The sequence below is a fragment of the Phycomyces blakesleeanus genome (genome assembly GCF_001638985.1).
Source record: "Phycomyces blakesleeanus NRRL 1555(-) unplaced genomic scaffold PHYBLscaffold_3, whole genome shotgun sequence".
Taxonomy (NCBI): Eukaryota; Fungi; Mucoromycota; class Mucoromycetes; order Mucorales; family Phycomycetaceae; genus Phycomyces; species Phycomyces blakesleeanus.
In genome coordinates this window covers 1430556-1443784 of record NW_017265136.1, presented here as the reverse complement: position 1 = coordinate 1443784, position 13229 = coordinate 1430556, and the positions used below count along the sequence as shown (strand labels likewise).

Below are 13229 nucleotides of genomic sequence, written 5' to 3'. Positions count from 1 at the left end.
ATTTCCTCTTATTGCTTCTTTCTTTTTGGATTAACGACAGAATCTTTTAACTGACAATCACAAACAAAGAAAGGATCAGATCTTTTATATTTTTCTACCAAATGTGTACATATTGATTAATTTACGTTCCGTTATGTAAGGTACATCCACTGTGTTTCTTCTGGGATGCACGATGACACTTATAGCCTCAATTTATCCTATAAATCCTTCAACTTTCATCCTATCCCTTGCAAAGTCAGCCATTTCACCAATCGCTGGTTTATCAATCAAGTGAAGAAGTCCAGCAGTACAGCTATCTTCGTTGAAATCTATATGAAAATAATAATAAAAAAAAAAGAATTACTATATAATATTATTATTATTATTTTTGTTTGAAAAGTATACATGCCATAATTAGAGTCAACATCGCAACTACATGTCAGTCCATCTTGGTTAAATGGACACCGTTCAGCTACTAAATTTGAGTAGCCAACCTTGTTAAAGAAATGAAGCTCCTCGCGTTTGAGAAACAAGGCAGCTGCCATTGTACGGAATGCTGCATCCCCCCATCTAGTATCATGCATAGATGGTTGGTTTAGTATAAACAATAAACAAATTGGCAATCGCTTTATGTTATATACAGCTAAATGTTTTACCTCTCGTAAAAAAATCCGCCAGTTCGATCCATATATTCAAAAAACATTTTGTACTCATTGGATCGAAGAAAAGAAAGGTCGACAATTTCAAATGTATTCCAAATGTGACAAAAGTTATATTCTCCTGTAGTAGGGTAAACTAACCAGGGCATAATAGACTGGTTGAACGGCACAACAAGGTTCTGATAGAAATGAGAAAAGTACCCAATAGCTTTCCATAAGTTTGGTATCGTATTTGGTGCTTCTTTCATTGTCAAAGTAAACCCTGAATAATAAACATCATATTAGAAGCCGTCCTAAGGCAAAAATGTGCATAGTTACGTTGTCTTATTACCAAGCTTCTTGTTTTTATCCCTCATTGTCTGAAAAAGATCTTCATTTATGTCGCAACTGTATTCAGACCCTGGCTCTATGCGCCATCCATATTCGACTTGTCGAAAAAGAGGATGATAAAACCACAAACCAGCCTGATATCTATTGGCATTGACATTGGCATTGGCATTGACATTAACATTGACATTAACATTAACATTGACATCAATATTAATATTATTGTTCGTATTATTTTAGGTGGATCAATAATTCTTCCAACCCCTCCTCTCGTTCTTTTGGTGTCAAAATCGGCAAGGCATGAATTAAAAAAAAATGTTTTATATTGACCTTAGATATTGGTGATAATATAGGCTTCCTCCACGATAAACATTTTCTCTCTCCATCTTTGCCATAACCAATTCGGACCCATAGATACTAATCCAGGGTGGATAATTCCATGCTTCAAGATCTATTTTTCCAAAATAGACTGGTGCACTAGTGATCTTGGTTATATATCCTCTTACATCCAAAGGAAAATGTTGGGTACTCAATATAACCCACGGATAATTGAATTTGTAGTTAAATCTGTCTTCAACACTACGCATGGATAATCGAATCTCTTGCAGCTGTTCATTCCTAACAACCATATATAATACACCGCGAACAGGCAGCTTATCCAGAATAGATAGAGGGATGGTTTGATCGGGTGTAATGGGTGGAAGGAGAAAATTAATGTATTCATGTTCCAGCAATATCTGTGGTAGTGAGTCAGGGGTAGGTGCTTGGGTTCCAATAGATTCACCATTAGATAATTGTGGCTGTAAATGTGGCTGTGGTGAATTATTTGATGTAATTACTTGGCCAGTACAGGCTGATTCAACGAATTCTTTGGGCCGGTTATCCAGCGAATATGGGTTTAAAGACGATGACCACCAAGATTTGTAGCACCAGATACCAAAAACAAGGGTTATACAAGCCAATATGGCGACTCGCATGCCTTGGCGCGACAATGAGTACCGATATGGTCTAGCGCTGAATTTATCTTGTAATATTCGAGAGAGGGCAGATCTTGTCATTTATATAGAGAGAGACAGATACGCTTGTGGTAACCGAACCTTCAGAAGCACAATAATAAATAGCAAAGAGAAAAATGGATATATAGGTATATACAAAATTATATATATATATATACAAAATAGCAAGGATTCAACGACAAAGAAGCCTAATACGAGAATTGCATATCCTCTAGTCTAGCTCTCAACCTGCAGGATATTGACTTGTGCATATAAATGAAAACCTTACTTTAGTTATTTGCACTATATATAAGAGTAAAACAACAAGGGCGCAATCGTGTGCTTATAGGGAAATCCCTTCCTCCCACCCCCTCTTTTTTTTCTTTTTTTTTTGGCTTACTCATATATACCCATAGTCTATAAGCCAAATATCTTTACTACTCTACTTTGCTCTATACTTATTTGCCCAAAGCGTTTAATGTCTGTTCGTCGATATTCAACTCTTTTGGTGCAGATCCTCGCACTATTGTATGTAATAGGCGCAACTGTGTACTACTTCCGTGGCTACCTTGGTCAAGGCACCTTTTGGGAAGACAGACGTTCAGACATAATTGAACTGTCAGATAGTTCTAAAATCCCCAGTGTTGATTTTGCCCCTCAGCCAAAATCGTACACTCTTGGACCTCGTTATAATCCACACCAGATGACTATTCAGTTACCTACACCTGGGAACACAACTCAACGCGTGAAAGCAGGGTTTATTGTCTTGGTGCGTAATGAGGAGCTATATGGCATGCTGGATTCCATGTATGATGTTGGTAAGTATCTGATTGTTTTTAGATCTTAATAGGGTTATAACACTTGGAATAATAACACCAAATTGCTTGATATCCATACAGAAACTAGATTTAACAGCAAATTCAGTTATCCTTGGATATTTTTGAACAATGAGCCCTTCACAGAAGAATTTATACAACTGACAACCAAAATCACGAGTGGAAAGACACATTATGGCCTAGTGGATGAATCAATGTGGTCTTATCCTTCATGGATTGACCAGGAGAAAGCAGCAAGAAATAGAGAATCAATGAAGTCTATTCCGTATGGAACAAGCGAAAGCTACCGTCATATGTGTCGCTTTCAAAGGTAACTAATATTCTACTACCAATTCAAATTTAGGTGTGCCTAGATTAACCTGGTATATATGTCTAGTGGATTTTTCTGGAGACACCCTCTTGTTCTCCAGCTTGGCTGGGAGTTTTATTGGCGTATCGAGCCTGACGTTCGTTATTATTGTGATCTTGATTACGACCCATTTTTATACATGAAGACAAATAACAAACAGTATGGTATGTCTTTGATAGATGTGTCCAGTACTTAATATCTTACCAAGCCCTCTGTTGCTGTCTTTTTCTACTATTATATAAAAGCTTTTACAATTGCCTTTGTGGAACATTCGGGGACCATCCCAACTTTGTGGTCTACGATCAGAGAGTTTGTAAGAATTTCGACCGCAAAAGGAAAAAATTATTTTCCAAATCTTGCTACAGAGAGCTTGTATCGGTTTGTAACTGAAGAGGATGGTGAGAGCTATAATAGCTGCCATTTCTGGACAAACTTTGAGATTGCCAGACTTGATCTTTGGCAGACAGAAGCTTATCAAAATATGTTTGATTTCTTGGATAAGTCGGGCGGATTTTTCTACGAAAGGTATGGTTAAATTAAATGTAGATGGATTATAATTTAGATAATAACATGGTCGTTTAGATGGGGAGATGCACCAGTTCATTCGATATTTGCCAGCTTGTTTCTCAAGAAAGATGAAATACATTTCTTCAATGACATTGGCTATAAACACAGTATATATGAACATTGTCCAGAACAAGAGAGTTTGCTAAAACGATGCACTTGTAATCCAGCAAGAACCTTGGGTAAATATATACTACAGTATAATACTACTTTAGACTAATGATAAGTACGTTGGTTTTCTATACCATCTAGACTATACTGACAACATGAGCTGCCTGAACACGTACATGGATGCCCAGGGGTTCTCAACTCCAAAAAATAGAAAAACAGTAAATGAGATCTTGTTATAAAAATTAATTAATTAAAAGATAAAATAAAATCTCATTCCATTACAGAACAGTACAGTACAGAACAGAACAGAACAGAACAGTACAGTACAGTACAGTACAGCCCAAGTGTCAATATGTACAAAGTGAAATTTATCTATTAAATTGAATGCTTGCACATGCAAAATACATAAAAGAATATATGCTTTAGTTAAAGCGATAAGATGTTCAGACTTAAATACATCGGATTGTTATATTGATTACTTATGTACACACATACACGCATAAATACACGCGGCTGTGTGTAGAGATATCAACGGAAATATCTTTAAAAGGCTCTTATGATTAAAATCCAATGCTTTTATTTTGTAAATATTAGGCTTTATTAAATACAATTTTGGCTTGTAGATCCCACAGACTTAAGGATGGGTAACTAGGGCATTGCCTATATTTTTTATTTTTTATTTTTATTTTGCTTATACTCAATTATGCGGATTAATATACTCACTGAACAAGGGGAGGTATGTTACACTACGCTGTGTGGACGTATTTGCAATCAATTGGCACATTATAAAGTCGTTAAAGAGTATTTCTAAAGATGCGACTTTTTTCTTTTATCCCTCTTTCCTTTCCACCAAAATGACAAAATCATTAGTATCTAACCGCAATATTGGAAAGGCTTTGTTTGAGAATACTACCAAGCCTATCATACTTGGTATACTCTCTGGTAACTTTTCCGTATATTTTTCTCAAGGACTACGAACAGTGCATGAACACGTGTAAGAGAAATAAGTCAAAGATATATTATGTAAACTATATCTAGTCTAACGCACATCGTAAACGGGCCAATATTTTCAAGATTTGATGATGCCAGACTGGAATTAAAACGCACCTCGACCCCTTTCCAATATCTCCTTGTCGTTACTTGTACTAAACGCTCTGACTCAAATACAAATTGCTGTAAATGAGTAACTTTTGTAGTTTGAATTTTTTTTTTGGATAACAAACCAGATATTTTTTCACCCTTATTGTTTTGTTTTATTAACAGCTGGAAATTTACAGATAAAGACGAACAAACATTTTTTGTGAATGAATGGCAAAATTTAACTATGATGCATATCGATCAAGGTCGCATGATATCAATTACCTGGCTTGATCCTGTAAATAAACTACCTAGATATATTATATATTCTTGACAAGCTAACAAGCAAACTTATATCAGGATACAAGAGAAGTGCTTGAGTATATATGTGATCCCTCCATTCCGACAGAATCTGTCGATATATTTATACTCATAGCGTACGAATGCATGTATGAAGCAAAATACAATACCTCGCGAGAAGAGGCAACCGAACAAGACATCCTCCAATTTCTTCCTCAGTAAACATATCAGTTCCAATTACCAGCAATTTGTGATCTGAAGAACTCCAACATTCTTAATATATGTATATATCTATTTTAGCCCAACCGTTCTTCAGACAACTTCTCGTACTCTCACAAAAGATATACGAGTAAAGGATAGCAAGCATGGGATCGATCCAGAGCCTATAATTCTTCCAATGTCATCTCTATCTATCCAAGATTCTCGTCCAATAATAGAGAAATTTATTATCCCGACCGGAAGCATTTTGCCATTTTCTAGCGATGAAACACTTATCAGTATTCAGGCTGATCTTTTCATATTTAGACCAGACAATGATAGATATAGCTGTATTGGGCGTGGAGTAATGCTTTCATTAGAAAGTCAAGAGCTTTTCAAATGTAAGCCTTTTATTATATATTTGCGACTATTATTGTATCCAATAAAACAAACTACCTACTATCTTGATATATATATATATATCTACTTTAGGCTGGATTTCTATTGTTGGGATGACATTTCCTATAGCACAGGCTATAGAGGCAAAAATTAACCCTAATTTTAACAAGGTATATAAGCAATTCATTATGGGCTTGGAACTGTGTACTTTGTGTGTAATAAGCTATACTTTATAAATACAGGAAGAAAAGGCTTTTTACTGGAATTACTATGAAGGTGATAAAGTGTATTCCTTGCTTCTCAAAAACTTTGAAGAGGATGAGTACGATGAATTTAGTGCAGCTTTTGGACAGGCTATGTACGAAGTTTCAAGACTTGTTTTATTCTCTAAACTATGCGTAAGTAATTTTTATTTCATGAAATACATTTAACAGTTTTAGAAAGGAGATCAAGATTATATAAGCAATGCGTACGAGAACGGAGTACATTCTTTAGGTGATTTTCATGAATCAGACGGTAAGCCAATGCTGAAAACTTCAAGCTAATATGCTTATTTTATAGCAGAACACATTATAGATTATCCAGAGGCAAGAGAGTATGAAAAAGACAACGAAGAAGGCGATGAGGAAGACGAATGTGAAAATCCTGATCTGGAGAAATTTCTCCACGGTTCTTCAAAAAATACACTTCTTACTGTCAGTGGGATCCACAAACGTTCTTATGTCGTGCGTGGAAGTAAGATAGGAGTCTATCAGTCCTCAGAATATGGAAATATTTCGTTCAATACCTATATCAAATCAATAAGAGCATCAAGTGGTTACGAGTTTACCCCCAGTTATACAATTCTGCACAAGAACGAAACATCTCTTTTGATGCTTACTCCTCATGACAGCAGTCGAGTGTTTAGAATGGATCTTGAGTGTGGTAAAATAGTTGAATCATGGAAGTTGGATCCCCAAGATACAGGTGACTATAGTCTATACCATACGTATATATATAATTAATGTAATTTGTTTTAGTGATGAGTATTGCACCAAGTTTCAAGAATTCTCAAATGTCATCAGAGCAATCGATAGTCGGGATTACGCCTACAACAGTTTTCAAAATCGACCCTCGACAACAGGGGGTCTCCAAAATCAAAGAAAGTGAATATAAGAAGCATCTAAAACAAACAGAATTCTCTGCTGTAACCACCACAGATACTGGCAAAGTAACTGTAGCAAGTAAAAAAGGAGAAATTCGACTATTTGATGCTCTGGGACAAACTGCCAAAAGTATACTACCACCAATGAGAGATCCTATTTACCATATTGATGTAACTGCACATGGGCGCTATATCGTTGCCACCTGTAGTACATACCTTATAGTTGTTGATACATTACACAGAAATGACTCCAGAAAACGACTTGGATTCGAGATTTCCTTTGGGCTTGACGACAAACCAATACCTTGGATACTGCGACTCAAGCCAGAGCACGTAGTACGTATGAAGCAGTCGATAAAATTTACAGCCGCACGGTTTGATACAGGGCCTGGTAACGAAAAATGGATTGTGACAGTAGGTTTAAAATAAACCAGGAAGCTAAAATATAAAATGGTAATCGGATACATTTCATATATATATATATATATTAGTCGACTGGTCTATTTTCTGTTGTGTGGAATCTCAAGGCAATATGTTCCGGGCAATTGTATGCCTATACCCTCCAGAAGTTTGACTCTCCTGTTGTTGATACCTGTTTTGATCACGGAAGGTGTCAAGATATTGTTTTAGCAGTAAGAAAAGAATTTGTTAGGCACTATAGTATAGTATCGATTAACGTTGGTTATTATTATTGCCTCTTTAACTAGTATGAAGATGATGTCCGAGTACTACCACGGCATAAATTGGCACCTGCTACCAGCCGTTTGTTTACTTCTGAGGGTATCCGAGCTCGGCACTACAAAAACCCTGGATATGATGTATAACTCATATAAGAAATTAAGAGTAGATGAATATGTTTCTATGTATTCAAGTCCCATTTAATTTGTTTTCTCTCTCTTTCTTTCTTAGTCCATTTTCTCTCATAGCAAACCATGCAAGTAGTCTATATACATTGTTTACATAAAATATATATTATTTTTATGCCATGTATACACAATGAACTTTGTAGATGCGATTTAGTTACTTTAAAAAGTCTATCAATCATAAATTATATATTACAAATGAACGTATCCATTGTCATATCTTAAATTTTATTACTAGTCAATATCCATATAACTATTTGTTGGCTCTTCACGGATCTCCTGGTCAGAAGAAGGTTTCTCCTGAATACTATGAAAAACTGGCTATATAATTCAGGTAATCAAGATAAGCTCTGGATGAGAATAGATCAAGAATCAAAGAACATCCACAAAGATACGTACTTTTTCTAGCGTTTCTAGATAATACTTGTATGGTAATGAAGACTGTCCTTCACCAAGTCTATAAATAAAGTACCATTAATGATTGCACCATTAATTAAGATATGGCTATAATACTATACTCTGTAGGGGGATTAAGAACAAATTCAGGGATCCTTAATTTTTTTTCGCCTGGTCTCATTTCCATAAGCAGCAAAGATCCGTTAACATTTGCTTCCACAAGAGCCTTATTATCCAAATCAATGTTTATATCGTTCTCATCATCTGAGAGATCCTGCTGTGACAAGTACTCGTCCATGTCTGGTATGGAAACAACATTGTTTACTTGCTGGACTATTCCACCAGGAACAGGTTGGATAGATATTTGGCTCTGATACCCAAATGTCATGGGGGAGAGTCTGTAGCTATCTATTTACAATTATTGACTTGGTCTCCTCATCAATACCAGTATTAAAAAGTGATGGGTATGAAAGACTGAACTTGCCGGCAGTAGTGCTATCGAGTGACATGGCAGCCATGTCGTTAATGACGCTGTCAGTAACACACCTTTTCTGCTTATGGTCTGCAGATTCCCAGTCAGTAGGAGTATGTACTCTCTTGTGTCTAAAGTCTTCAAAATAAGGGTAAGATGTCATGGTTGAACAATGAGAAGAAACCATTCAACCCACAAAATCATCAAGAATGAAAAAAAAGGCTATTTCTGAGTTTAAAAATAGTATGTGACGAATAAAGATAAAAGCTTTAGCATCTTTACAAATAGTTAAAAATATGAAAGTTTGTTGTATTTGGAACACGGCCAATCAACTACTTATAGATATATACTATGAGTCTATTACTGCATATAATATATAATATTTATATTATTGATAGTAGACATAGGCAGCTATAATTACTCTAAGAAGGGACAATTAGGAGAAAGATGACTATTTGTCTGTTCAGGTCGATTGCTGGCAAGCTTTTTGGGATTCAATAAATACTTGGATATTTAAAGTGCTAAACTCATAAAAAATTATGCGATAATGGTTAGTTTATGAAATTAAATATCCTAATTGTTATTTACAGACTTGCATGAACCACTTTTTATTAATATTATAAAGTGGTTTCTGTATTCTCAGCATCACATCCGCACTGGTACTTTGCCTCGATATCAGCACAGTTAAATATTTCTTTTCCCAAACGTTGGTTCACATGGTTGTGAATTGCACATGCCCACTGAGATGCTGCTACGCGAGAAGAAGTCTGAGGAGGATATTTGGCAAGCAATTTTTGAAAATGTTCCGCACTGTCATATACACATATTAGTTTTTGTAAATAATAAGAGTAATTATACTGCTTTAATTACCATTCCCCACAGGGGTACAACCTAGAAAGGAGTAAAATAAATTGCTTTAAGGCAGCCCTTTCATCAGACGTTGGAGATTCTGGAAAGCGAGCGACCATAGTGTGAAGCAACTAAATAATATGCCGTGATATACAAGAAAATACTGTCAAACTAGGGTTGGCATGTTTAATAAAATATTTTTGTTACCTTCCAAGTTGACCGACCCAATTCAGCTCTAGGAGAAAAATTGAGTATATATTGTCAGGTCAGACTTAACTGAGTTGTATTAATATGATAAACTTACTTTATAGTTGCATTTCCTAGATGACTCATAATGACCCCACCCTTGGCAGCATCTTCTGATGCCGCCAGGTCCATCGGTAAACTAATATTCACTGACTGTTGTCGCTCATATAAAACATAAAATGAGCCTGTCAGAAGGATGAAGCATCCAATTATTGATGCAAATGTAATTGCACGCATTTGTACTGAATTAATAACAAGAAGATTCTCAAAGTGGCGCTCTTTCAGCGTTTTAATCACAATAGAACGTTTGGAGATTTTTGCTAGGCAACTTTGAATTAATTTTTTTTAAACCAATAATAAGTTTGAAAATTTATAGAATAAAATTGTAAACAAATTTAGAAATACTATACACATTCGGTACAGTGCTTTACTCTGCTAAAGGCATTATTTGATTATTTTAGGTCATAATCTCAGTGGTATTAGCATTTGGTAAACAATACCGAAACTTATATCGAAGATGTAAAGTATAAAATGTACCGTTTTTATATATTAACTGTTGATCATAACATTGCTGCTCCGTATACTACAGTAAAAAAAACCCCCCACTTTCGTAGAACATTTTTACAATGTTTTTCGGGGTTTAAGAGTTGTTTTTAGGTTGAGGTTTGGTTAAAAACTCTAGTATGAGATTTTTTGTATTAATTGCCTAAAAAAGAGGTCTTGCTTCCTATAAAGGAGAGTTAGGTGCCTGGGGATATATTTATGAGCCCCAAAAGCGTGGGGATAAAGTAGTAAGTTAATAGGTATAAAGACAGAAAGACATACAGAAGATACAGAGTAAGGAAATAAAATAAAGAAAGGAATGATAATAATATGACAGGAAAAAGTAGAATCAACATGAGAGAGAAAACCCTAGTCGATGAGATTGGATCCCTGGAAGAATAATTGTACTGATTTTTTTTCTCAGAAGCAACTATATTAGCCGGAACAAAAGCCACATCATCAAGTATTTCTTTCAAATATGCCTTCCAAACCACAGAAACGATGCTATCCAAAAAATGATATGAATCATTACTGGGGTAGAAGAGAGAGAGAGAGAGAGAGGCCAAGTTCATGGAAAGCACGAAGTATTAAAACTGAAATAGTAGGATACTGTGAAATAAACCTGAACAATATCAAAACCAAAATCTGCCAAACAAAAGGACATTTAGCAAGGAAATGTTCAGAAATCTTGTTGGAGCACCTACAAAAATGACACCCAGAAGACGCAAAAAAGCTGAGGATAGAGTCAAAAAAGATAGAAGCGAAGGGGAAAGAATATGCTGTAGGCGACACCATATACCACATGTGGCAATGACCAAGGTCAAATACCAGAAAACTTCAACAGTGGAATAATATAATATGGGTTAATGAATCCATGTTTACAGTCCAAGAAGAGTCGGCGCAGCTACGTTTGACGTTAACCCCAGAAAAGGGGCCAATTCGATTGTATCACCCCAACGGTACAAGGCAATGGGAGATCTATTATTGTTTTGAGGTGTATCTGGATAGGGAGTATTGGACCACTTGTTTTGCTTGAGGGTAATATTAATGTCTCTTAACGCGTAAAGGCTCTCAAAAATTATTTTACGGAGGTTTACAAAAGTCTTCCTGTCAGCACATACTATGAGTACGTATACAAAGAGAACAGTGCTCTCTAGCATAAGCCAGATATGTCACAAGGATGTACAGATGAACTTGAACAATATGTTCTTGATTAGCTACAAAACAGTCCTGATTTGAACCCAATCGAGAACATATGTAGCTTACTTTATGACCATGTAAAGTCTAGATATAACAAATCAACTACGATGAAAAAGATTAGGAGGGATTTTACAAGAAGAATGAAGCACAGTTCCCGCAGACGTTTGTTGCAGATATTGTATTAACATCCAAAATCGTTAAACTTCTCTCAAGCCGATAAATTTAGAAATGTTCCCTACTAAATATCTTCTATGTTTATTACTATATATTATATGCCTCTACAGATTAGCTACCACCACGAATCATAGCTATAAGTTTTTTTGAACATCTTTTGTTAAAGGTTCGAAAATATAATGTTTTTAACATTTGAGTCAAGCAATGAAAAATACGGTATTATTTCCTACAATGAGTAGTAGTTAAAAATGACGGTTTAAAAAAAAAAGTCTAGGGCATATGCAATGAATATTTATTTTTTAAATACTAAGCGTATAATTGAGAGGTTGGTTTATTCGCCATATCCAGTCTCCAGAGCACGTCTATGCTCAATAGCATGCTGAGATGAATAATCCAAATGTACATAGGCTCGCTCAACATTATCCATCATTTCAAGTGCATCCTGAAGAGCCTCTCCTACATCATGAGCCTCCTGGAGAGGGCAATTGGGTGGCAATACAATGTCTACTTCTACCAGCAATCTATCGCCAATATAATAAGCACGTACCTTGAATAGCGAGAACAATTAGATTATATTTGGTGGGATTAGAAACATTACATATGTTTACCGTGTCAACCTCGACAATCTTGTGAGAAAAGCGGTAAGCCATATATGTTAGCTGTTTGATGTCATCAGTTGTTGCAGCCTGTCCGGTGAGTTTTTTGATGTTATCTACCAATCAAATCTATTAAAAAATGCTCTATTTGTTCCTAGGTTAACCGCCTTACCCAAGAGAATAGACATCCATTCGTAGATTATATAAAGAGAAAGGATGATTGCACCCAGAGGATCAAGCCATGGCATATTAGCCCAAATACCTATATTGTAATAATATGTATTTATTATGACGATCATATTTCGTAGATAACATAATATATACACACTTACCAACCAAAGGGAATATAGTACTAGCAATACTGAACACGACATCGTTCTCGTGATCGTATGCAAGGGCTTCCACACTAGAACTGCCTTTAATTGTAGCACACCAGCCCCATAAAATAGCCTTGACTCCAATATTGGCTCCCAACAAAAGTAAAGCTGACAAACTCAAGTCAAGCTCTTCTCCGACCTTTTCAGGATCGGCCAGGCGTTCGACTGATGATATAAGAACTTGGGAGAAGGAGGTAGTGATGATGACAGCAAATACGACAATACCCAAAGGCTCCATGCGAGACTAAATCAAGTTATATAAGTATATAGTCTAATCATACAAATTTAGAATTCTTACTTTGCCAACTGGGTAAGTATAAAAGTCTTTGTGACGAATAATCCGAACTGTGAAAAAGATAATTGCGTTGCTAACAATGTCAAGAAAACTTTCAAAAGCGGACGCTAGAATGGCCATTGAGCCCGAGTAAAAGGCTACAAATAGCTTAGCAGCGAACAACATAATGTTTGCAACGAACGAAAGGTTGATAGCAAGATGGACAATCCACATTTTTGTACGTTTATCTCCCATATTTTTTTGGAGGCCTAATAGCGGTTCACTTTGGCCGGATCCTCCT

The 13229-nt window shown here is 35.8% G+C and overlaps 6 protein-coding genes across 6 annotated transcripts; 2 read left to right on the top strand and 4 right to left on the bottom strand.

The window, feature by feature from the left end:
* Positions 1–192: 192 nt before the first annotated feature.
* PHYBLDRAFT_62652 (glycosyltransferase family 15 protein) lies at positions 193–2023 on the bottom strand (the record flags this gene model as incomplete). Its single annotated transcript, XM_018440998.1, has 5 exons — positions 193–308; positions 416–549; positions 636–900; positions 970–1109; positions 1296–2023. 5 exons carry the CDS (start codon positions 2021–2023, stop codon positions 193–195), a joined length of 1383 nt encoding a protein of 460 aa, XP_018296626.1.
* Positions 2024–2663: 640 nt separating this feature from the next.
* On the top strand, positions 2664–4059 carry PHYBLDRAFT_107125 (glycosyltransferase family 15 protein; the record flags this gene model as incomplete). Its single annotated transcript, XM_018427979.1, has 6 exons — positions 2664–2778; positions 2860–3106; positions 3173–3309; positions 3391–3670; positions 3728–3891; positions 3962–4059. The coding sequence occupies 6 exons, from the start codon at positions 2664–2666 to the stop codon at positions 4057–4059; spliced, it is 1041 nt and encodes a 346-aa protein (XP_018296625.1).
* Positions 4060–6462: 2403 nt separating this feature from the next.
* On the top strand, positions 6463–7762 carry PHYBLDRAFT_107741 (hypothetical protein; the record flags this gene model as incomplete). Its single annotated transcript, XM_018428014.1, has 4 exons — positions 6463–6760; positions 6814–7352; positions 7430–7570; positions 7646–7762. Coding segments are annotated over 4 exons (1095 nt in total), but the record flags the coding sequence as incomplete, so codon positions are not given.
* Positions 7763–8035: 273 nt separating this feature from the next.
* Positions 8036–8832, bottom strand: PHYBLDRAFT_163685 (hypothetical protein; the record flags this gene model as incomplete). Its single annotated transcript, XM_018434855.1, has 4 exons — positions 8036–8122; positions 8201–8258; positions 8320–8567; positions 8614–8832. 4 exons carry the CDS (start codon positions 8830–8832, stop codon positions 8036–8038), a joined length of 612 nt encoding a protein of 203 aa, XP_018296623.1.
* A 454-nt stretch (positions 8833–9286) lies between these two features.
* PHYBLDRAFT_107209 (hypothetical protein) lies at positions 9287–9896 on the bottom strand (the record flags this gene model as incomplete). Its single annotated transcript, XM_018427985.1, has 4 exons — positions 9287–9479; positions 9540–9649; positions 9726–9753; positions 9823–9896. The coding sequence occupies 4 exons, from the start codon at positions 9894–9896 to the stop codon at positions 9287–9289; spliced, it is 405 nt and encodes a 134-aa protein (XP_018296622.1).
* A 2057-nt stretch (positions 9897–11953) lies between these two features.
* On the bottom strand, positions 11954–13162 carry PHYBLDRAFT_130779 (hypothetical protein; the record flags this gene model as incomplete). The annotated part of the gene is made up of 5 exons (XM_018429385.1): positions 11954–12228; positions 12290–12393; positions 12450–12539; positions 12604–12898; positions 12953–13162. 5 exons carry the CDS (start codon positions 13160–13162, stop codon positions 12013–12015), a joined length of 915 nt encoding a protein of 304 aa, XP_018296621.1. The 3' UTR covers positions 11954–12012.
* Positions 13163–13229: the final 67 nt, after the last annotated feature.